The 25,388-nt window shown below is 38.0% G+C and overlaps 1 protein-coding gene across 1 annotated transcript; it reads right to left on the bottom strand.

Annotated features, from left to right (window-relative positions):
• Positions 1-21,094, bottom strand: LOC134205584 (transmembrane emp24 domain-containing protein bai). Its single transcript, XM_062680951.1, has 5 exons — positions 20,725-21,094; positions 20,526-20,646; positions 19,897-19,967; positions 729-855; positions 1-670 (listed from the first exon to the last, which is right to left on the bottom strand). The coding sequence occupies exons 1-5, from the start codon at positions 20,908-20,910 to the stop codon at positions 552-554; spliced, it is 624 nt and encodes a 207-aa protein (XP_062536935.1). The 5' UTR covers positions 20,911-21,094; the 3' UTR covers positions 1-551.
• Positions 21,095-25,388: the final 4,294 nt, after the last annotated feature.

The raw sequence follows: 25,388 nt of genomic DNA, 5'->3' as shown, positions 1-25,388 counted from the left end.
TTTGGACGTTATTTAAGTTTTTTTTTATTTCAATGCGACAAACGTATTAAGTCGATGTTCATATTAAACTAAATAAAACCTGTTTACGACAACGAAAATTAGAGAAAACTGTATATTATCAAATTTGAGCTTATATTCAACATTGCCCTTTAAACTATTCTTCGCTGGACAACCGAAACCGGATCCTAGAAAACAACGTCATATTAAGGAGGAGGGTTCGAGGTGAGTCATAACTTCCTATCAATCTCGCAACCTCGATTTTTGATGCAAGTTGTAAACTGATCAATAAAATAATAGAAATAGTACAATGGGGTGTTGAAACCAACTCACTATTACCAAAACGAAGAAAACATGAAATTTGTTCCGCTGCATTTCAGTCTGAATTCACCAGACGACATCCTTTCGATTTGCTACTAAATTGAGCCCTGCCCGGGCCAAAAACAAAGACACATTTGGGCTCACGCAAGCCCGCATGGCGATCGTACATACGCACACACACACGCAGTCACACACAACAGTCCTCAGCGCCAGATTCGTCCTTCTGTTTGCTTTTAGATCAGCTTCTTGGCGATAAAGTACCTCCTAAGGTACAGCACCTGCCACGTGGCCAGTCCGAGTAAACAGCACATACTGAAGATGCTGAAGAACAGCACGCGACTGTTGGTACTTTCTGTAAGGAGAGAATGTTAAATTTGGCTTAGTTTTCTAGCAGGAGCATCTGATTCTACCGTTGGTGTCGCGCATCTCCTCCTCGCGTTTTCGCATGAGTGCAAAGTCCTGCACAATGGCGTCGGATAGATCTTCCAAACGCTTGAGATCAACTTCAAGAGGTTTCAGCTTTGCTGCTTCACCAATCTGAAAAAAAGTTTAATTTTTGATTATTGTTACAGAGTACAGAAACTATTATGGAAATTTTATTTTTAGCACAAACAAAATATAAACAAAACTACTCTCAATTCAAATCAATCGATGTTATGCATGATAGGTTTAGTTTTACACATTCAAGAACAACTTGTTAAACACATTTTTCGGGAACTGGGAAGAAAGTCTAAATCAAGGGGGCCTTTTCAAAAGCTTTTTCGTTTGATTCCAATATTTTAATGATGTTTTGGGATATACACTTCCTGGGGCTTGATGAACCTCTTTCCTTTGTGGGCCTCCTCATGAAAGATTTTTTTTTTTTTCATTCTTATTAGGATGATTTTTTACCATGTTGAAAGCTTCATCACCCAAGCCTATGGGAGAAGTAGATAGTGGATTCTGATAAACGTCTATAAAAAAAAGCTGTTATCTGGATACGACATGCCCCACTAAAGCGTGTGGCATCCAATAACGTAACGATGTGCAGGCTGATAATCAAAACCAATTATTAATCATAAACGTGCACTGCCAACGTGCACTGGGCCCTCCTTAGCCGTGCGGTAAGACGCGCGGCTACAAAGCAAGACCATGCTGAGGGTGGCTGGGTTCGATTCCCGGTGCCGGTCTAGGCAATTTTCGGATTAGAAATTGCCTCGACTTCCCTGGGCATAAAAGTATCATCATGTTAGCCTCATGATATACGCATGCAAAAATGGTAATTTGGCTTAGAAATCTCGCAGTTAATATCTGTGGAAGTGCTCAATGAACACTAAGCTGCGATGCGGCTCTGTCCCAGTGTGGGATGTAATGCCAATAAGAAGAAGAAGAAGAAGCACTGCCAACACAGAACCCGACGACGAGAAAGATGCGTTCTTATGCAAAGTTGAATCCGTCGAAGGCGAATAGACAGTTGGCCCGCACCACGATCGGTTGAGACAAATTCAATGGATGAGGCATACTGGAATCCCCATCCATCATGATCAACTTCAGACGAATCTTGATCCAATGAATACTTTCCCAATATTAAAGTCCATAGTGTTTATCAGAGTGTCAATTTTAGTACTAAATATGTACTAAAATTTGTATTAAAATTGCCTGAAATTATGAATGAAAAGAGGGAGAAGGTCTGATGTTGGATGCAGGGTTGCCACAGATTACAGATACAGATTAGTCTGTATTTATAAAGATTTTTTACTAGTTTTAGAATACAGAATCTGTAATACAGATATACAGATTTTTTCAATCACGATCTGTATGTACAGATATTTTAAATTTGTGTTTATCAGATCCATATAAGATCCAAAATATTTTTTTAAATGTTTCATAAATTTTTTATGCGCGATTAAATATTTAATTTTTTTCATGCACAGTCTGACAGTCGCTTAATTTTAATGTGGTGAACTAAAAAGATGAATGGCGGCCTTGTTTCATACACATTAAGATAGATAGCAATGGGGTTTCGCCATAAAACTGCAGAGATGCATCATCTTCAGTGACTGTATATTATGTTTTTGCGAGGTAAGCCGATATTTTTTTGCAATTTCCTAAACTTATACAACTTATATTATATACTTATATTATATACTTATATTATATACTTAACAATATACAAAAAAATGTACTAAACATCAGTTGTTAATTCATTTTGAGAGCAAGTCCATTTTTTAAGATTTGAAATGTTACAAGTAAAAATCGCTTTGCTATTGGAACTATTCTCAAAGTACATGAAGCTAAAGGGGGAGGGAGGGGGTCAGACGTAGCGTCAATTTTACGTTATATTACTTGTGAATAGTTCTTGAGGGTAAATTTAAAATCTTTTTACCCGGCTTGTGACTTTCAGTTACATTTTTGTGATGGTTATGATTTTTTCCCCAAAGGTTAGTATCACAAGCGCCATCATACAACATTTTATATGATTTTTTTCTACTGTTAGATAGACGTAAAAAAATGGCGGTAATAACAATTCGATACAGATATTGATACAGATTTTTGGAGAAAGAAATACAGATGAAAAGATTTTTTTGGTCAAAAATACAGATTTTCATTTGGCAACCCTGGTTGGATGTCTAGAGTAAGCCAGAGTCTATTACAGCACCTCCACGGGAGTCCTCATCGCTATTCTTATAATAGCGCTTCTTCCCGAGTGCTATTTTAGGATAGCGCCCCATCTTCCCACCGGTGGTTTCTATTTTAGGTATAGCGACTTCATAAACATATTGAGTTCTCACCGGGCGTTGCTAAAAGTAGTCATCTTCTTCTTCAATGGCTCTACATTCCAACTGGAACTGGGCTAGCTGCCTAACTTAGTATTTTATTAGCATCCCAACTAACAATTTTGGTGCTAAAAGCTTCAACTTCTAGCCTTTGGCTGTATACTATTTGAATAAAAGCAGCCAATGCTGAATAAAAGAAAAGCCTCCGCAAATAATCCCTTGAACTTCAACTCGACTATTACCCAAATATCTATCAGCTAGTCAGTTTGTACCGAATATATTTCATCTTTTATCGTTTATGCAGCTTTCATATAGTCATAAAACAGCTCTGTCTGAATTAGCAACAAAGCTTATCGGTTAAGAGCTCATGTATGTAACTGAGTTGCTTGTTAGCAACTTCCCATATCACGGTGAGTTGCATTCACAATGAAAACGTTTTCGCTGTTGTTATAGCACTAACAATATAGCGTAATGGCGCTATAAATGAACTAACGAAGCTTTTAGGCAACTTCTGTATCTTTGAAGATTACACTTCTTCTTCTTCTTCTGGTTCGTGGGGGTTGTCAAATCAAACGCCCACTGTTAAGTGGCACAGCACTTTCGCTATAACGCCAGTCGGTTTTTCATAGGGAGCATATTTTGTTTTGATTTGGTTTTGGGATATTTTAGTGCATTTTATTTAGATGTTTAGATTTATTTCCTTGAGAAATTTACATATATTTTTAAGAGTATCGATACTTTTGCTTTCGTAAGCTTCTTGTATTGAGAAGAATTTGTCCAGGTTGTGTTTGTCTCGGGGTAGTAGGTATTTGATGCAGTGGAATATAATGTGTTCGGCGGTGTTTAAGCAGTCGCACATGTCGCAGTACATCTCGTCCTTTATCTTCATTTTACTGAGCCAGAAAGGCGAATAGTCGTGACCCGCCAACAGTCGATTGAGTGTCCTTGTTTCCGTGTTGCTCAGTGCTAAATTGTGATTCCAAGCCTTTGGGTTTATGCCAGTTTGGATTTTGAAAAATTTCCTTCCTTTACCCTGCTCTTGCGTGTATTCAACATACCACTTCTGGATATCGGCAGTGATTTCCTGTTTTGCCAGATTGTAGGCGTCGTGCGGCAGAATACGATTGCAAGCAATCTCGTTGGCGTTAAGTCCTGCTTTGGCCAGCCTATCAGCAGTTTCATTGCCTTCTAGGCCGACATGACCCGGGATCCATTGAATGCAGGTTTGATGTGCTGTAGCAGTTTGCACAATTTTTTGTATGACTTCATTTCTTTCAGTTTGCTCCAGTTGACTTTTGATGAATTCGCAACTCGATTTCGAATCTGTGAGGATAACAGCTCCTTCGATTTGATTCCTCTCCAAGTATTGTAGCGCAATGCATATTGCTTCCAACTCCGCAGACATTGTGCAAACCGGAGTCTCCAATTTCAGGCTGAGTTTGAAGTTACTGTTCTCGTCGAAGATGCCTACACCGCAATGTTCCTCGTCTTTCGATGCATCGGTATAAATCTTCCTATGGTTCCTGTAGTATCCGTGAATTTTTCCCAAGGCAAGTTGTTTAAGTGTTTTCCCGGAGGTATTCCGTTTTGTCCAATGCCTATCGTCTATCTCCGACTCCACGCTCAGGTTGAGTGAAGCTTTTTTTTTTTTTTTTTTTTTTTTTTTTTTTAAACTAATTTTATTTGCTAATTATCTAATACATGCATTCATCTCTTAGACTAGGTGTTCCGTGTTTTCTTAACACTATCATCCTTATTTGCTATGTTACGCTTTTAGTTATTATTAATACATTTCAATTGCCTCTGGCAGTTAGAATTTTTTCCTCTGGTTGAATTGAACCATGTAGGAATTACAATGTTTTCAACTTAAACTAAACTTAACCTATTTTATACTAAGGGTACAAGGAGTTAATCGTTGCAATAGAAGATTGCAACGATTTTGTCTAAAATTGAAATTATTTTGTTGGACATTTGTTGCAATGTCTCAATATTAGAAATTCTATGAAGTTCATTGGTACTATACCACGGAGGCAACTTCAGAATCATTTTCAAAATTTTATTTTGAATCCTCTGGAGTGCCTTCTTTCTGGTATTGCAGCAACTAGTCCATATTGGCACAGCATACAACATGGCAGGTCTAAAATTTGTTTGTAAATCAAAAGTTTGTTCTTAAGACAAAGTTTTGATTTTCTGTTTATAAGTGGATATAGACACTTAATATATTTGTTACATTTGGCTTGAAGGCCTTCAATGTGATTTTTAAAAGTTAATTTTTGATCTAGCAGAAGTCCTAAATATTTAGCTTCGCTAGACCAATTAATTGGAACCCCATTCATAGTGACAATATGTCTGCTAGAAGGTTTCAAATAAGAAGCTCTCGGCTTATGTGGGAAAATTATAAGCTGAGTTTTGGAAGCATTCGGGGAAATTTTCCATTTTGCAAGTAAGTGGAGAAAATATCCAAACTTTTTGTAATCTACTACAAATGACACGAAGGTTTCTGCCCTTTGGCTGAGAGACCTGTGTCATCTGCAAACAAAGATTTTGACACCCTGGTGGTAAATCAGGTAAGTCAGAAGTAAAAATGTTATACAAAATGGGCCCCAGTATGCTGCCTTGGGGAACACCAGTTTTACAGGTAATCTATCAGATTTAGTATTCTGATAGTTTAAATGCAGTGAGCGATCTGATAAATAATTTTGGATCAGTTTAATGAAGTACAGAGGAAAATTAAAATTCATCCATTTTACAATCAAACCTTCATGCAAAACACTGTAAAATGCTTTCTATATCAAGAAGAGCAACTCCAGTCGAATATCCTTCAGATTTGTTGAGCCGAATTAAGTTCGTAACTCTTAATAACTGATGAGTGGTTGAATGCCCATGGCGAAAACCAAATTGCTCATCAGCAAAAATAGAATTGTCATTAATATGAACCATCATTCTATTTAAAATAATTTTTTCAAACAGTTTGCTTATTGAAGAAAGCAAACTGATTGGGCGATAACTAGAAGCCTCAGCTGGATTTTTGTCCGGCTTCAAAATTGGAACAACTTTGGCGTTTTTCCATTTATCTGGGAAGTATGCCAATTGAAAACATTTGTTAAATAAATTAACCAAAAAGGATAAAGAGCTCTCAGGAAGTTTTTGATAAGTATGTAGAAAATACCATCATCACCTGGGCTTTCATATTTTTAAATTTTTAGTAATAGATCTCACTTCATCCAAATTGGTTCCCAACGAAGGGTCAAAAACATTCTCTTGATTGAGAATGTCTTCGAAGCTCCGTGTAACCTGATCCTCAATTGGACTAGTGAGACCTAGACTAAAATTATGGGCACTCTCGAACTGCTGAGCAAGTTTTTGAGCCTTTTCGCCATTTGTTAATAAAATTTTATTTCCCTGGAATTGGCTTTTGAGGTTTTTTAAGAATTTTTGTTAATTTCCAAAAGGGTTTCGAACTGGGATCCAACTTCGAGACATTATTCTCAAAGTTGGTATTTCTCAGAATAGCGAAACGTTTTTTAATTTCATTTTGCAAATCTCGCCAAATAACTTTCAACGCGGGATCGCGAGTTCTTTGGTATTGCCTTCTTCTCACATTTTTAAGACGGATCAGTAGCTGAAGATCGTCGTCAATAATAATGGAGTTGAATTTAACTTCACATTTCGGAATTGCAATGCCTCTGGCTTCGACAATTAAGTTTGTCAAAGATACGAGAGCATTATCAATATCACTTTTGGTATCCAAAGGAATATTAACATCAAAATTCCTATCGATATATGTTTTATATAAATCCCAATCAGCTCTATGATAATTAAAAGTAGAGCTGATTGGATTATAAATGGCTTCTTGTGAGATTTCAAATGTCACAGGAAGGTGATCAGAGTCAAAGTCAGCATGAGTTACCAATTGGCCACACAGCTGACTTGAATCCGTTAAAACTAAATCAATTGTAGAAGGATTTCGACTGGAAGAAAAACAAGTTGGTCCATTGGGATATTGAATAGTATAATATCCCGCAGAACAATCTTCAAATAAAATTTTACCATTGGAATTGCTTTGAGCATTATTCCATGAACGGTGTTTGGCATTGAAGTCACCAATTACGAAGAATTTTGATTTGTTGCGAGTCAGAATTTGAAGATCAGCTTTCAACAAATTCTTTTGCTGCCCATTGCATTGAAAAGGCAAGTAGGCTGCAATGAAGGAAAATTGTCCAAAATTTGTTTCAATAGAAACTCCCAAGGTTTCAAAAACTTTGGTTTCAAATGAAGAAAATAATTTATGTTTGATACGTCTATTGATGACAATGGCGACCCCACCACAGGCGCTGTCAAGACGATCATTTCTGTAGATAAAATAGTTTGGATCTCTTTTAATGGAGAGTCCTGGTTTTAAACACGTTTCAGTTATAATGGCAATATGCACATTATGAACTGAAAGGAAGTTGAATAATTCATCTTCCTTACCCTTTAGAGAGCGGGCATTCCAATTTAGAACTTTCACACAATTATTTAGATCCATTGAAACGGAGTCCGATAACATTTTTTTGTGTGTACTTTATACCAACCTGAACAGCTTCAGGAATGGTATTTACTTTGAACATTGCATCAATCATGTGATGCAATTGTTCAGTTAAAAAATCAAAATCGGAAGCAGTCATGCTACCTGAATCGGCAACATGACCGTTATTTTCCGTTGGGACATGGGTATAAACCTCATTTTGAGAAGAGAAATTTTGTCTACCAGCAGCGATGTTTGCATACGTAGGTACATTGGAAAAATTGGAATTTACTGAAGTGCTTGCTACCCGTTGACGAGCGGCAAAATTTGTTTGTGAATTGTGGTGGGTATGAATTGCTCGACCGGTAACCGGTTTCGAAATTTGAGCGTTTGAAAAATTTCTACCCGTCGAATCTGGGATCCGATTGAATTTCCGTCATCAATTTTGCACGGGAATTCAAAATTTTTTGCGTGAAGGGCATTCCCAGAAATTGGATTTATGATTGCCCCACAGTTTGCGCACTTAAATTTATTGAATCTTCTCTCACAGGACATGCGTCCTTGGCGTGAGAGGTTCCACCACAAATCATGCATTTAGCATCCATGTGACAATGTTTGGTTCCATGACCCCACTTTTGGCACTTACGGCACTGGGTAGGGTTTTGGAAATTTCCCCAGGCCTGCGGAAATGTTCCCATGTAACACGGACATGAGACATAATACAGGCCTTTTCCAAATTTTTTCATATTATTTAGTTCACTTTTGTTAAAATGAACTAAATAAAATTCTTGAGAAATGCCCTCTGGGAAGTACCAGAATGGGATTTCTTTTTCATCTTAATTACTTGGACTGGTGAAAATCCAAGTAATTGAAAAATTTCAATTTTAATCTCATCCAGTGATTTGTCATCACTGGGAGACCTTTCAAGACGACTTTGAACAATCGCTCAGTTTTGTCGTCGTATGTGAAGAATTTATGGCGCTTCTCAGTTAAATAGTGAAGAAGACGTTTGCGATCGTCAAAGGATCCCGGCAAAACGCGGCAGTCACCCTTCCTAGCAATCTGAAATGAAACCTTGATCCCCTGAAGGTTACTCAAAATCTCATTCCGGAAGCCAGAAAACTCGGCAACAGATACCACAATTGGCGGAATCCTAGAGGTAGATTCGATTTGCTCAATTTCATCATTAATCAAATCGAACTGATTGCTCAGTTCGATTGGAGAAGAATTATTTCCGATATTAGAGTTAGAAGGAATATCTGAATTCTCCAGCTTCCTTCTATTTTTTCCGCGCTTTGGCAGGACGGTCTTGAAACCTTGTTTCTTTGAAGGAAGTGGAGAATTCAGAGACTCCCCCTTCCTCTTGTTTTTATTAATGCTCATGGCTGAGCGTGGAGACGTGACCTTCTAAGAGGTTTTTTCCCAGAACGGTGTCCCTGCAGGATTACCACCGCTTGTCGGAATTTTACTTCCACAAACGGGTCCAACGTAAAACGAAGGCACGGGTCCTTGCAAAGATCGTAACGGGATCAGTGGGTACAAATAGCGCTAAGAAGCACCGTTGAAATTAAAATAGCTTCGGGTAGTATTAAAAACTTCCTTCCGCAAAGAGAGAAAGAACCGCACAGCACGAAAGCACGATGCGGTCTGGGTTGAGTGAAGCTGGTTTCACCCAAACCATATGCGTGATTTTGTCGAACATGTGTTTATACTCCAGAAAGGTTTCCTCTAGGAATGTTAATTTTTCAATGTCAATATTGTTGACGTAATTCATTTCCTGTAGTTGGCTCCAAACCGGGGATTGGTAGATAATGTGCCTTATTATTTCTTTGATTGTTGCCATCTTTCTACGGAAATCCAACGGTGGTTGACTGGCTATGGCACATAAGGTGTTGATTGGAGTTGTTCTCGTGCATCCAGTGATCTTCCTCATACACGTATTGTTGATTTTGGTGAGTTTCTCCAAGTTAGTTTTTGACGAGTTTGCATATACAGAAGCACCATAATCCAGATGGCTCCTTACAACCGCATTGTACACTAGACTTAAGGTTTGGGGGTGGCCTCCGTTTCTTGTGCTGCTGATAACTTTCATCATATTAATTCTTTCCGTAGTACTTCGAATAACGTCTCTAATGTGGGCTCCGTATCCTAGGGTACGGCCCAGTCTTAGTGCTAGATATCTATGGGTATTCACAGTTTCCAAATCAATGTCATTGATTTTCAAATTCAGCGTCTTTTTATTTCTTTGAAAAAGCATGACTTTTGTTTTGTTTTTCCGATATGTCTTCAAACTTTTTCAGGAAGTTTTGTGCCCGACTTTTCTTTTGTTCAACGGGCCGCATATTGTACCAAAGTTACTCCTTCGCCTACACCCGAATGTAACTGTGCTGTGTAAATGTTAAACAGTATGGGTGATAGAACATCTCCCTGCGGTAATCCATCACTTACGCTTCTTTCGACTATTTGTTTTCCCACCTGTATTTGGACTGTTCTATCTTGAAGGAAATTCACGATCCAACTCGTGAGTTCTCTTGGGATGCCATATCCATAGAGAATTTGGTCTAGTGTTTCTGTGTTGACCGTGTTGTAGGCGTTAGAAAGGTCAATGAAAATGGCCCCAACGACCTTGCCTTCTCTCTTGTGCGAATTTATGCTGTTAACAACGTAATTGAGACATGAGGTGGTGGAGCTATGCTTTCGAAAGCCAAATGAGGTTTCTGGTATTATATTATTGCTTTGTGTAACCTGGCTCAGCTTGCCTAATACTGCCGCATTGATAACTTTCAAAGGGCAATTCAACATGGATATTGGTCTAAGGTTCTCAATTTTGCCTGGATCTTTCCCTGGTTTAGGTATAGCGATTACTTTAATTTTGTTCATGTTTGGCGTCACTTTTCCTTGTCTCCAAATACGGTTCAGATCCTGAATGATGTTATTTCTGACTTCCAGTTTTAAGCCCTTCAGTACCTCGTAACTGATGCCATCTGGGCCTGCTGCTGACGGTTTCTTTTTCCTGTTAAGAATATCTGTCCATATCTCCTCATCCAGAATGTCATAGTCCGTTGTCGTTACACATGATCGCTGCGAATACTCATAGTTGAAGGGGAAGTTGGCGTCCAGGAACCGAGTAGCTGCTACTTCATCGTCGTGGACAATAGTCGTCTGGTTATACTTTTTATTTTTTCCTGTTAGTCCGTTGATTTTTCTCCAAAGTTCTTTGCTGTTTGTGCTGGGATCTATTTCCTCGATGTATTCCTGGAATTTTGTTTTCATCATTTCTTTTTTCTTCCTTACGAATGTGGCTTCTAGTTTCTTCATTTCCATAAGGTCCTCTAGTCTTCCACTACGATTAAACCTTGCTCTGGCCTCGTTTTTTCCTCTCCACGCATATTCAACATCCTCATTCCAACAGAACTTTGGTTCGAAACGATTCTTTTGCTTTGCCTTCTTGCTTATCCTATACATCTCCTTCTGAAGCTCCGTCAGTCCAGTTATTTGGGATGCATCCAGTTTGTCTATACCTTCTTTTAACTTCTTCTTGTTGAGGAAATGTCTATTTTCAGCATATTGCTCGCCAGAAATGACAACATGGATCACCAGATGTCTACTGCCTATTCCATATTGAAGTATTTCCATGTTCATTTTTTGAAATAGCGCTGGGGAAGCCAACACTAGATCAATCGTAGATGGTTTTTTGTTGAGTTCTGCTGGGATGAACGTTGGTTCCTCTCTGTTCACTAGGATGATGTCCTCGTCATTAATGAAGTCGAAGAGAACGGTCCCTCTTGAGTCCGCATGATGTAAATCCCACAGCCGGTGATGAGAATTGAAGTCTCCTCCGATCAGCACGTTTCGATAGTCTTTAATCTGTCTCACTAGAGTTAGAAAGATCTTGAGCTCAGCGGCTGGTGTAGTTGGCGTCACATACACCGATATTATCGCTAGTTTCATTCTAGACACGTATCTCCCTACACATTGTATATTGTCCGTTGAGTCCACTTCTATTGATCTGCTTTGTACTGTTTCATGCATCGTTATCATTGTACCTCCATACCCATCAAACCTTGAACAATAATAGTTATTGTACCCTGGAATTTTGTACCTGGTACATTCGAATTCTTTCTTCGTCCAACATTCTGTTATCAAACCTATTTTGTATTCTTCTCTATTCATTACTCTTGTCAATTCTGTTTTGTTTTTTTCGATACTCTGTATATTGCACTGTAGTAGTTTTAATGACATTTTCTGTACTAGATTGCTTTGTTATAATCAACTCTTTCCTTAATTATGCTCCCTACCGACTGGCTTACCTGTGCTTGTTCCGGCTGCTGACTGTAGGCATTGTCGTCGGTGGCATCCACGAAGACATCTGCGATGTGTTGTTCACTTGTTCCGCTTGCTTTCTGTGCCGCATTCTGCATTTGGCTCAACTTCCACTGGAACTTCTCGAATTCGTCTGTCCTGTAACGGTTGAATAGTGCTACTCCGTTCGCCGCGGCTTCGCCATCCGTCTTTCTTTTCTTGTCGCAGTAAACCTCGATATTGTTGCCGATGATCCAGCTTGTTTCCTCAGAAGTTCGCTTCGGTGTGTGCTTTCGTGGCCGCTCGGCTGGCTTCGGTTTGTCCATGCTTGCTGTATTGGCTCCGCCGTTTGTATTGTGTGAAACCTTCGCGTACGACTTGACCAATTTCGGGAAATCCTCGATACTTTCCAATAGGCTGAAACTATTCTGGGTGTAGATTGGATATTGCTCTTGTGCTTCAATTGTCGTCAGGTTAGTCTTCGCCAGGTTGTGCGCAGGTAGTGCGCAGGCACTTTCAGGTTGTTTTGGCGTGTGCGTTCGGGGCAGTTGTTATCGCCAGACTTGTGGCCTTCCTGTCGACAATGTAGGCACCTCGCGGGCATGTTGCATCGTTCGTATCCTTCTTCGTCGTGGTTCTTCCCACATGTTTCGCACCTTTGCCGAGATCGGCAGTTGTTGGTACGGTGATTATACCGTAGGCAGTTTTGACAGAAAACTGCCTTGCTGATGAACGGTTTCACTATGTTTGTACAGCAAAACATACGAACTTCGGTTGGCAATTGATTGCTGCGGAAAGTCACGCTGATCCGAGTAGTTGGCGTCTTTCCGTGTGTAACGTGTAGCCGTGCCACGTTCATCACTGGAACTTTGCAGGTTATATTCTCGAGGATTTCATCCGGTGTCATCTCTAGCGGAACGCCCGTAACTACGCCTGAAACTGTCAGGAAATGTTTCGGGATGTAGGCCTTGAAATTTTGCGCTCGAAGAGATTTGTCTGCCTGGATTCGGTTTGCTGTTTGCGGGTTTTTGACCAGTATTAGCACCTTGTTCCTTCCCATCGGTTTGAGGTTAAGTACATTTGACTTGTACTCCTTTGTTTTCGCTAGCGCTTTGCCCAGAGCAAGTTTGTTGATGTGCATGTCCTCTCGCATCTCGTTCAGCTGTACAACCACGCGGTATGTTCCCGTATCTGTTTTCTCGTATTCATATGTCAGCCATTGTCTTTCGCTTTTCGGCTCCCGCTGCCCGGATCCGGATTTTCCGGCTCCGCCATTTCTCCTGTCTCCTTACTTTCCACTGAGTTTTGTCTTCACTTGACCAAATGTAGATTGAGTAACCGAAAAAAGGAAAATACTTTTGTATGACCTCTAGCGAGAAAAAGATAACTTGATCGAAAAAACTTTTTCTTGAAAACACGTGCGTCTTCGTCGGTGTACTTCGACTGAATGTTTTTTTTTGTGGAAGATTACACAACGTATAAGTAAACCTTATACTGCTTCTTTTACTAGCTTATCAGTATGGGACGTCAAAACCGCATTGTTTACATTTGATTTTTGTTGCCGGAGCTGTGTATGAGCTATTGATTTCTGTAATGCAGCTACAAAGGTATTAACCTGCTCTTATAGCAACTGACAAAGCGCTGTCATTAATGCTAGCAGATAGTGTAAGAAAACAAGCCATTTAGAAGCGATATTTCTGTTGACGGCTACCGTTAAACGTTTAGCAGCAGAGTAGCATCTATACAGATCGAGAAAATGTTGCCTAAAAACAATTTCAGCGATTGATGATGAATAAAATTAGCCAACAGAACATGCTGATAGATGTTTGAATAATGGTTGAAATAATGCTGAAAGAATATTTTTTAAGCTTATGTGCTAAAAGCATCATGTAGGCCTTTTTCTAACATTTATATAGCATGAATCTGAAAATAGCGTTAGTAAAACAACCTATAGGGTATGCGAAGAAGCACATCCATAATTTTCTTTGTTATTTACATATGTCAAAGTGACGGTGATGACAGAGCAGCGGCCATTGAATCAGGAGATCAGGAGTTCGAATCTAGGTAGCAACAAAATTGATATTTGAGTTTTCACAAAAAAAAAAACATTAAATAAACTCCGAAATTTACTCTCCTCTCAAATAATATTTAATCAAATTGAATTCAGTGGCTGTATAAAACTTATTTAACAGATTCAAAAAATCTGAATAAGCGCCATTGAAGCGAATTATATTACTAAATGGTTTAGTAAAGATTGAGAAAAAATTGTGTAACATGCTGTAAAGTAGTTGTGCGCAGGCACGCCAAAAACAGCTGAATGAATTCGCCAGATTTGCTGGTAAAAGCATTGAATAGAAGTTCTTGATCATATGTATAGCACACATATTCAGCTTGAAGCCGTATAAACGAGTTGAAATAACATTTACATTGACATTAAATGTTAGTTGGGAATCTACTATTATTGTTTTGGTTCCAAACTCCAATTCAATTTTAATGAGTCTAGTTAAATAATATGATTTCTCAGAAAATGAGAACCAAAGTATAAAATAATATTTATTAAAAATATTCTTCTGGAAATTATTTTTGGGGACTATTTTAAAACATTTACATGTAATACGGCGAAATTTCATAATTTAAAATGAATATCAGCACCATTGCTGAATGTGTATCATTTAATTGCCAATGCCTTCTGCGAATGAATGAAAATAATTACTTTCAATTAAATTCCTATATTCAATAGTGTAGTTGATTTTTTTGCGAAAGAAATCAGAACTGTTAAAGTATAACCCTGTTTTAATGTACTTGTCATTTAGTACCAACCACAACTTAACATATGGCTCTCCCGCTGGTGACTGCATGCTGTGTAGGTATAAAAAACGGGAGAAAAAATGCGCAAGCAAGAAGCACGTCAGTACGCGCTGCTTTCACAAACTGTACTGACTCGCACAGGGAAGGCACTGCTTCTTTTATGCACAAAGAAAATCTTGCGGTGTATCCGAAGGCACGTGGCAATGCATTCTGATGTCCGTGTTAGGAATGCACGAGATTGATTATATATGAAATTTTTATTGGACTTGAAAAGAATTGAAATTTTCTGTAGCTTGACCAAAAGATATTAGGGGTAGACATCATTTTTGAAAATTATTTGTTTCAGCTTTATTAACTTCAAATAAAAATCCATTTTTGTCACTGTAAATGAAATTCTTCTTCGTTACCAGCCCTGCTCCTTTTTTAAAAGAACGCATTTACCTGGAGTAAGGCAAAAGAGTAGATGATTCCTTAATAGCAAGTATGCATTCGTCCGTAATAAGGCAAAAAAGTAGATGACTCCCTCTTTAAAAGTACGCATTTGCCCGGAATGAAGCGAAAAAGTAGATAACTCCTTCTTTAACCCTTTTGTTACCGACCGGGTACCTTTTTCGTTTTCAAGTGATTTTTTAGGGTTCTAAACATCGCAGGAAATTGAAACTCCGTGACATCTTCAAACTCGGCAAAATTAAGGTTTGGGTGGTATGAAAATGAAAATCCAGTAAGGGGAGGCTTGGAGTCATCAGGCTGAATGGCCATTAGGCCGAATGGTTATTGGGTCGAATGACAAGTGAGGAGTGAATAGTGAGAAATGAGCAGTGAGAAGTGGAAAGTAAAAAGTGGAAAGAGAAAAGTGAAAAGTGAAATGAAAGAAATGAGAAGAGAGAAGAGAGAAGTGAAAAGTGACACAGTGTTGACCCGATTTTGTCACTCCCCGATTTTATCTACCTCCGACTTTATCACATTTTCGACCCGATTTTATCACGTCCCGCTTTTGTCACGTTTTTTGACCCATTTTGTCACCACCAAAAAATTGAAAATTTTAGTCGTTCTTTTTATTTTTGTAAATTATTCAGCAAACACCAATGATACTTACAGCGCCTGTGTTTCACTATAAATCATTTCTGAGTACTTGTCAAGAATTTTGAAGTCTTATTGACAAGAAATAACGGAAAAAGAAGATAGCAAGAGTTTCTTCTAAATGAGGGGCCCCACGGAAACCTGTTTGAGATTGACCGGTCCATTGTCAAACCACCTTATGGCTTAATAACCCAAAAGATCATGCATCGGAATAAGGCAAAAGAGTAGATGACTCTTTCTTTAAAATTACGCATTTTCCGGAAGAAGGCAGAAGACTATATGACCCATTTTTCAAAAGAACGCAAAAATCGAACCGTATATGATTTTTTTTCTACGCATGCGATCGCAATAAGACAAATGTGCTGATGATTCCATCTTTTAAAGCACACCATTTCGACATTGTTCTTTCATAAGAGCGAAAATCACAAACGTAAACATTGACTTCTTCTGCTGATTTCTGGAAGATTATGGCGGTATTGACCACTTCCGTTCGGTAGAAGGCGCGCAGCTTCACCAGTTCCAAGTGGTTGTTAGCTGCAAGCGGTCCTAGTTGTTGAGGAATTTGCAGGAAAAAGCATTGTTTACGTTTGCGACATTCGCCCTTATGAAACAACAGTGTCGATTTCTCCATATAACGAGAAAGCATGCATGCAAAAATTCTAATGAGTAGATCATTCCTCCATTCAAAGTACGCATTTGAATTTTTTTTATCACATTTTCCAGGAATAAGGCAAAATAAGCACATTATTTTCATTTAAATCTTTTTAAATTAAAAATCATTTAAATCCATTTTAATTAAAATTTACCCGGAATTAGCTTCTGCCTATAGTTTTTATAATTCTTTTTTATGCCAAATGGTCATTATGCCAAATGGTCGTTATGCCAAATGGCCCTAAAATCATTATGACTATTTTTCTTCATTATGCCAAACGGTCGTTATGCTAAATGGCCCCTGGCTATTCAACATTATGCCATTTGGGGTAGCCCCTTGAAATTGTGCCATCGATGATGCCCAATGAGAATAGATAGAAGATGAGAAAGACGACCAAATGCAAGTGTATTAGTGGATGATAGAAAATGTAAACAGCAAATGGTGACGTACATATTTGCACGGCTTCTTATGGGAGCTCGTTCGAATGTATGTATGTTAGGGTGGCTCAAAAAACACTTTTTCAAATATTTTTATGGGCCGCCCTCTTATTCTTTTCAATTTGATGCCCTGATGCTCTGGACAAAATTTCAGCCAAATCGGTCAACGTTTGGGCGGTGCTAAACTCATTGGAAGTTTATATGAAAAAATGTATGCAGAAACATCCAAAAACAGTGATTTGCAGTTGGACGGCACAATTTACGATCAAGAACCATGATACTCATTCAGTTCTTGTAAAATAAAATACAGAATGTTATGCTGAAAACCGCGAGAAGATTAGAGTTTATTAGATAAAGATATTAGCATTTTACTGGAGTGTTGTAGGGGTGAATTCATTTCTTTTCAAAGGTAAAAGAAACGAAATTTGCTCAAACCACACTGCAGAGAAATGCTAATAACTTAGCCGGGCTCGAATCTTCTCGCGGTTTTCTGCACAACATTCTGTAATAAATTCTCCAAGATCTGAATGAGTATCATAGTTCTTCATCGTAAGTTGTGTAGTCCAGCTGCAATTTACTGTTTTTGGATGTTTCTGCATACATTTTTCCATATAAACTTCCAACGAGTTTAGCACCGCCCAAACGTTGACCGATTTGGATGAAATTTTGTCCAGACCATCAGGGAATCAAATAGAACCGAATAAGAGGGCGGCCCATCAAAAAAATTGAACAAAGTTTTTTCCATACTAATTTGAGCCACCCTAATGTATGTAGTAGTGAAAGCTTTTTCGCCATACACGAAAGGCACGCACACAATATATGGATTTCCATACCTTAGTATTTATTTTCATTGGTCATCGCCTTCATCAAGTGCACATTACACGGTTAGAAAAAAGTACCTAATATAAGGTACTTTTCACTCAAATCGAGGGTTCAGTGTGGGAACCCAAAATTAAGCATTTTTTTCTTAAAATGGCGTATAATTTAAGGTAAAATATACTCAATTTTAAATAGAAACTTTCCAAAGTAAGGTAAATTTTACTCAACTTTTGTAAACATGAGATTACTTAACGGTGGTTTCCCACACTTTACTGCCCTTGTTGAGTGGTTTTGCTCTTCATTTTATGACAACAAAGGGAAGAGAGAGGGAGATGCAAGAGAAAAAAAGTACCTAAAATTAGGTACTTTTTTCTAACCGCGTAGGTGGACTCGTGCGATTCATACCACGCCATAGAATACGTTGGGAATTATTATCTACAGGACGGATTCGGACTTCATGAAACATTTCCCAGATGCCAGCTACGAAAGCAATCCTTGCTCGTATCAAGATCAATCAGCTTAGGACCGAAATCAGGACCTTTCAAGAGCAGATCGTACAAAGAGCATTCATGCGACTTTGCTTTCGCGTCCATGATCAAAAGAAACTTCTCTGCACTCGCCACGCTGATGATGTGAGGCAGGTACCAGGTGTTTGTTGTTTGTATCTTGCTCAGTGTTGTAAAACGTCATTGGCATTCTTTTTCATAATTTTTCCAGAACTTTTTTCAGTAGTTAGCTATCAACCATCAAGTATGGCGAACTTATAGCGCTTAAATGTAGCTACAACTTTGTCTAACAAGAAATTGCTGTAAATATGTAATATGGGGCGTGGGAGGCAAAATGTCATTCAAATGACATTATGTCAAATGACACGTGACATTTTGGAGAGATTTCACTCTCTAGCCTCAGATGTTATATTTAGAGTAATATACCTTTGGACAAAAATATAGCACTGCTCAAGCGTTATGCGTGCATCTAAAATTTTGAAGTAAATTTGGCTTCCGAAGAAAGTTATGAACAAATTAGTCAAATGACATGCAGATGACATTTAACAAGCCTGATCTTGCTACAGTATTTTTTGCAAATTCAGGATTCGAGTCCATCTGATTCTCGATGGTCTGAAGCCGACGTACGACTAGAGGATCGCTATACTAAAGGCGAAATTCTTGTATTTATAAATCTGCCCTAGCTGGAAGCGTTCCCCTTGCCGTGTGATTGTGCGATTCATGTGCACGTTGATCTTCATCAGCCTTCTAACCTTATATACCGAAATCTTCTACCTTACTGCTTCGCCACTCTTTTACTTTTAGATTCAAATAGATTATATTGCATTCACATTAGGCTTTACTTTTCGCCGTCGAAAAAGGTTTATTACAAACGGCTCGTTAGACCGGACACGACACCTTGACATTGTTTGGTAAAGGACCAATACGCATTAACTTTGAAAGATAGAGTACTGCGTTGCAGATGAAATATGGTACATGGAGCAGAGGGTAATGAATCATGAATTAATTAGCACAACCATTCCATGAAAATGACGCACTGTCGAAAACTTGTTGAAGCATCTAGATGTATCAAGGATAGCTAATTCTCTCATCAATTAGCAATCTGATGGTTATCATAAATTTGTTGAAGCATTCAAAAAATCCATTCATTGTGTTAAAATTGGCAAATTTTGAGGCTTCTTTTGGCAAGTTTTCCGCTTACTTCCCTGATCAAAAACCTGACGTAATTTATGGACGTTTCTTAAATGTTATTTTATTCTAGTTTAAACAGTCGCAAATAGCCCTTCGTTTATCACAAGGGGTACTCACAAGTTAAAAACTAGTAATTAGGATCTGTACCGCCTTGAAACGAACATCAGTCATAAGTAATATTTTGTGACAGTGTCTTTCAAAAAATATCAAAAGAAATGATACTCAATCACAAAATAGCAACGTAAAAGCAAGTACACATGGAATGGGCTACAAAACAAGCATATCATTCACTACCTACAATAGAACTAATCTAACTTACGGCACTCATGAACTGTGAGGAAACGATTTGAACGCATAGCAACGGCAATACACCAATTCGTTTATCATCAAGTTCATGTTTGTGATAATAAGTAACGACCACCCAATGCCAACGGAAAGAAAAAGAAGAAACTAGATAAACATCTCGAATGCGCTGCTAGAAGTAGATACTTGAATTCATAATCGAAAAAAGCATACTTACACCTTCGTAACTCTTGGTTTCAATACCCTTTTTGATGTCCAGGGCGACGTCCTGTTCAATGCCGCGATGAGCTGAAATTATTTAACACTCGTTGAAAACTGGTCCAATAACATGATACTAAGGGTGAAAAAACAAAACTTCCAATGTCGTTAGTTTACAGTTTTATGCAAATTTTTAAGTCGAGTCAAGTACGAGACTAAGACTGTTGTGGTCGAAATACGTATCTGTCAAAGGTACAATAAAGTGGTGGAATTAAATGGAATAGTACAAATTGTTAAATTCCATGCCAAATTGAAAACGCTGTAGAATTACCAATACAAGTAGTTAAATATCAAATTATTACACCCCGGAACTAATTATAACGATTTTCATACAAAATTGTCATGTTTGAGGACCAAATCTCGATTTTCTCGAAGACACATTTTAGTTGGAAATAATTATAAAACCACCACTTTTCTATGGAGCTCCATACAAGTGGAGTATCTTTATAATTATTTCCAACTTTTGAGTAAATATCTAACAAAAAACCATCAAACTTGATATTGTGTAAACTATTATCAAAATTATAAAGTAATAAATTTCAAATATGAATTTGCTTTCCTCTCACTATCATAATCCGTAATACTCACTTGGTGGAACCTGCGAGACAAAACAAATCTCAAACGTGTCGTACATCTCCGACGTGAAAGTAAATTTGCCCTTACTGATGTCATCTTTCTGGGACATTATGTGGCCCTTGCTGTCACGAACCTACGGAAGCAAAACACTTAAACATTTAACCATCCATACTTCCGGAAATCTGAAAACCCGCGAATAACGATTTCCTACCACATAATTTATCTTCTGTCCTGGCGCACCGGTGACCTCGTACTCGCCGGCTACGATCTGATTGCCCTGCATTTCATCCTTGAGACACTTTTGCATGTTCGGCGCCAGGCGGAACATAATTGCCTCCGTCTGCTGGAAAACGACGGCAATCAGCAGCCACAGGAAACCGCACGACAATCGCTTCATTTCGGTACCGGATGCTTGTCTTGTACTGGAGCTTACTACCCGCCGGACCACTAGCCCTGTTCGGATCCGAAAATGTTGCACAAAATAGTTAAATTTGCTGACAAACTGGCAAAAATGAAAGTTTTCTGCCGAATAGCTTATGAATTTGCTTTCCTCTTTAGACGACTTGACAGAACACACGAAAGCAAAGCCGAGATGAGCTGGCCATCGACGGTTTCAAGGCGACGCGTTAAAATGTGTCAATTTTGAAGTACGGTTACCACTTGGCGTTACCAACGGGTTTTCACTTGATTACACGGATTACACTGATAAAATTCTACTTTTGTTTTTTAGATATTTCACCCATATATTGTGGATTTACTTGACCAATGGATTCGAAGGTCGGTTCTGGGAGGGGAGATTCAGATTCAAAAAATATGAATGTCAGTGCAGACCTAACTTTAATTGTCATGAAACGTCACCGCAGACCAAGCTGAAAATGTTTAATAAATGGGGAGTATCGGTGCTGATCATTTGCTTGAAAACTATAAAAAAGCAGAAAATTATATTGAACATTATCAATCTATATTTGAAACGACGGTTGTTGAACAAAAAAAAATGCCTAATACAATAGAACTGTGAAACTGGTTTGAAAATGGTGTCCATTGTAAAGAGAAAAGGAGACGTCTAGGATACATCTTCTTGCAATGATTCCCTTTGCTTATATCGCTTATAAATTCATTATCTGCATCGCTCGTTCCACGTTCTTCATAGTCAACCCAATCCGCAGCTACAGTAAATTTTTTTCGTAATTTTAATCGTGAATAGTCGGATTTTGATGATTTGAAAAAATCTGTAAAGTGTTCGTCGTCCGAATCTGGCATATATGCATTTCGGCTTTCGTGTTTACGATTACTCGCGAACCCACATCCATCCCAGTTAATTGCTACGGATAGACCGATCAAGGGCAACGAATCATGCGGGCTGATACTAGCGGCTCCTAATAAAAACCTGTGTCTAGGCTTCCATTCGACGTGCTATTTGGTGCAATGCCACCGGCCTATGAGTGATCCGGTTACCGGCAGTTAAATCCAATCTAAGAATCTGCTGTGAACATAAAATAAATTTTCTTCCGAAACTGTGAAATAGATAATAGAAAAATAAGAATAAATAAATATTATTGCATGTGCAATGTATCAATAAAAATAAAGTCATGATTGAAACCCGAAAATACCAATGTGGAAAACCCATATATACGTCGGACGGTTCTACATCACATTATGTTACATCGCTTCGTTTACGTAGTTTTATTTATTACATCGAAAGAAATTACATCGTTTCTGCTTATTACACAGCAGGCTGTCGAGTACATCGCGCAGTGTAATATTCAACAAGCGATGGATTAAGCTGGTTGCAGCGATTTCGATGTAATATTCAACAACTTTTTTTGCTGTGTGGTGAAAGAATGGAAGAGAGATTTCGCTTTGCAACTCCCATCTTTTCCCACCCGTTATGAAACAAGCTACTTAGAAATGTAAAAGAAAACAAAAACACATTTGCCAACATGAATAATCAATCCTTCCAACCATTTATTTAAGTTTCTTCAAAATTCTTCATATCCAATTTTGAAACTTTTCTTATGAACCATCAATAGCGATAGATGTCATGAAGAATTTTGAATAACTCAAAAATTCCAATGGATCTTTTCCAAAATATCGATACCGTTAAAACGGTTAAAATGATATGATTTTTCACCGTTATACTTTATCGATATGTCAATATTATATGATAAAAACTTTAATTTAAAGTTCTTCAGAGGAACATCGAGAATCGAGAGTAATCTTTTATGCAGATTTGTATTTATTTATTTATTTGCTTAATCGTTTATCGAACCTGGAAGAAAGAATACTGTAGAACCTTTGCACAGAGAACCTCATCTTAATCATTAGACCACAATGTAGTTTTGATTGGTAATAGCCTGGGAGGGAGAAACAGATACGAAAAATGTGTGTGTCAAGCCGAGCCGAAATCTAGCTGTCAGTGTGAGCCGAAAACGAAACACTAGGCAAGCAAATTTTTGAAGGCAATATAACAACAATAACACTTAGTCATTTCATGTGGCGCCTACGTTGATTGTTTTTTCTTGTTGAAAATTTACTTGTTGCATGACGACAGTATATACTTTATTTGATGTGTAGTATCGAGAGCTCCCTCCCAGGTAATAGCTAAATAAATTGCATTAACATTCTATCCCATATAATTTTCATTCAAATATAATCAATATGTAGGAAAATTATTTTCCTTACCAGAAAACATCAATTACCGGCAATGTCCTTGTGAAATGGTTCTTTATGACGACAAGGCTATCCCTTCATAATCAAAAACCTAATGTCGATAACGGAGATATACAAACGCCAAAATACCGATGATTCGATGAACAAAAAGGTATTAAGGTGTAGTGGTGATCATTTATGAAATTATTTGCCAAAATATATAATTGCATTGATATCATACTTTACGACAATTTAGATAACGATTCATTGAAATTTATATCAATATTAGGAATAAATTAGTGTGAAAAAATATCGACAAAATTATTAAATTTTATATAAATGACTTTGAATGAGTCGAGATAGATGCTGACAAAAGATTCGTATTTTATTCATACTGAATTTAATCCGCCGCATTTTGTGATTCCCTCCATAGGGAAGCGAAAAACGACTATGTTCCGGTCACTTCTTAAGGTTGGTATCGTGTTCAAAAGAAATTTCTTTTTCTATCTCAATCACATGTTAAATTCCGTTCACTGAATCGGAAAAGTAAAGAATCGCAACAAAATTCTTACAACAGTATCCACATGAAAAGAACAAAAAACAAAATTGGCATTTGTAAGGTTCCCACGCAAAGTAATGGGAGCTGTCACTTTACTTTCGGAAAAATATTCTGCTCGATTATTCCGTAAGTAAAAGTGACAATTTGCTCCATGCAGATCAGTTGTCAAAATTCCTCTTGGTAATATTGAACAAAATTCCGTAACCTCTCTACTTTTTAAGTCGATACTGGCCTTTATTCAATACTCCGGGAGAGAGAGTTTCACGAAACATTTCCCGCACTCGGAACGTTATATGAAACTTGAGAAAGTCACGCACCGGCTTCAATTAAATCAACGAAAACATCGATGACACGCAAAACAAAAATTGGTCAGTCCGTGTGACGCTTGCTTTGGTACATTTTGCTCGTCGATAATTTTTTTGCGTCATGACGTTTAATTTTATTGTTATTTCGTGTGTAGTATCTGGATCTCCCTCCCAGGGTCGGTTCACTTGCCTATTCCAAACGTTCCCTTTTGCAGCAAGGTTTGCCAAACTCAGTAAATGTTTGGTAGATTGCCTTGTTTTTTGCTCCTTGTCTGTCAAAACAGATGTCAACACATCGGAAAAAGAAAGAGAAGTTCGTGGGAAACAGCAAAAAGCACGTGGCTGACAAAAGATATTTTAGTTACTAGATAAAGATTGTCGCTTCGGTTCCCTTTGTTCTGCTGTCCGAAACATGTGTGGTACATACCTGTCAAATCGTATGGATTTTCCTTCTTTGACATCTAGCTCCCCTATCCTCGCCAGCAAAAGATGTTCCGGACAGCGACGACAGCGACAATCTTTATCTAGTAACTAAAATATCTTTTTGGCTGACTTGTCAGTTTTGACAGATTTTACTACGAAAACGGGTGTGAAGGTAAAAACGGCGATTTTAACGATTGTTCAAGGAGCGACTATTTCAAACGGTCGGGTCCAATAGGGAAATCCACGTACAATATTTAAGAGGAAGATTACCGGTGGTGAGTACAGTTGGGATTCGCTGGTTGGGATCTTAAATAATACTTGGGTCGCTTTTTGGTTGGGCCTCCGCTGGTTGGGCCATGGCCCAACTAAAAAGCAACCGTATGTCAAAATTGAATGTAGTTCATAAATGTTTGGTCATTAAGCAAGATGGAAGAATAGGAAACAAAAAATAACACCATCCTGGACCTTCGAAGACTGCAGCTGTTAAGTTTGAATATAATAATATGATCTTATTTTGGAATTAATCTTATTTTAAAATCATATGGAGCTGGGTCGTAAGTACTTCTTCAATCATCAACCGGTCGGATCTATCAGGTCGCATGAACATACTAGTTGACAGAACGACGAAACATTACTAGTCGAAAGTAACATGGGGTCTGATTTTAGGTCGCATCGATTAGGTCGAATGTTCGCACAAATTTACAAAAAGACTTAAAATAGTATTTACCCAAAAAAACTAAGTTTTTAACAGTAAGACCTGATGATTATGAACTACAATTTAAAATATCAATTTTTATTAAATTTTCCATGTGGTATTTGAATGCTTTCGATCCTTTTGTAAAAATTAGCAATTGATTTTATTTCAGGAAACTTTGAACATCGATTTCTCTGATTCATGTAAATTGCACATAGGACCTATTCAAAAAGCACTCTAGAATA

The sequence above is a fragment of the Armigeres subalbatus genome, chromosome 1, assembly GCF_024139115.2.
Source record: "Armigeres subalbatus isolate Guangzhou_Male chromosome 1, GZ_Asu_2, whole genome shotgun sequence".
In the NCBI taxonomy this organism is placed as follows: Eukaryota; Metazoa; Arthropoda; class Insecta; order Diptera; family Culicidae; genus Armigeres; species Armigeres subalbatus.
This window is presented reverse-complemented; position numbering and strand designations above follow the sequence as displayed.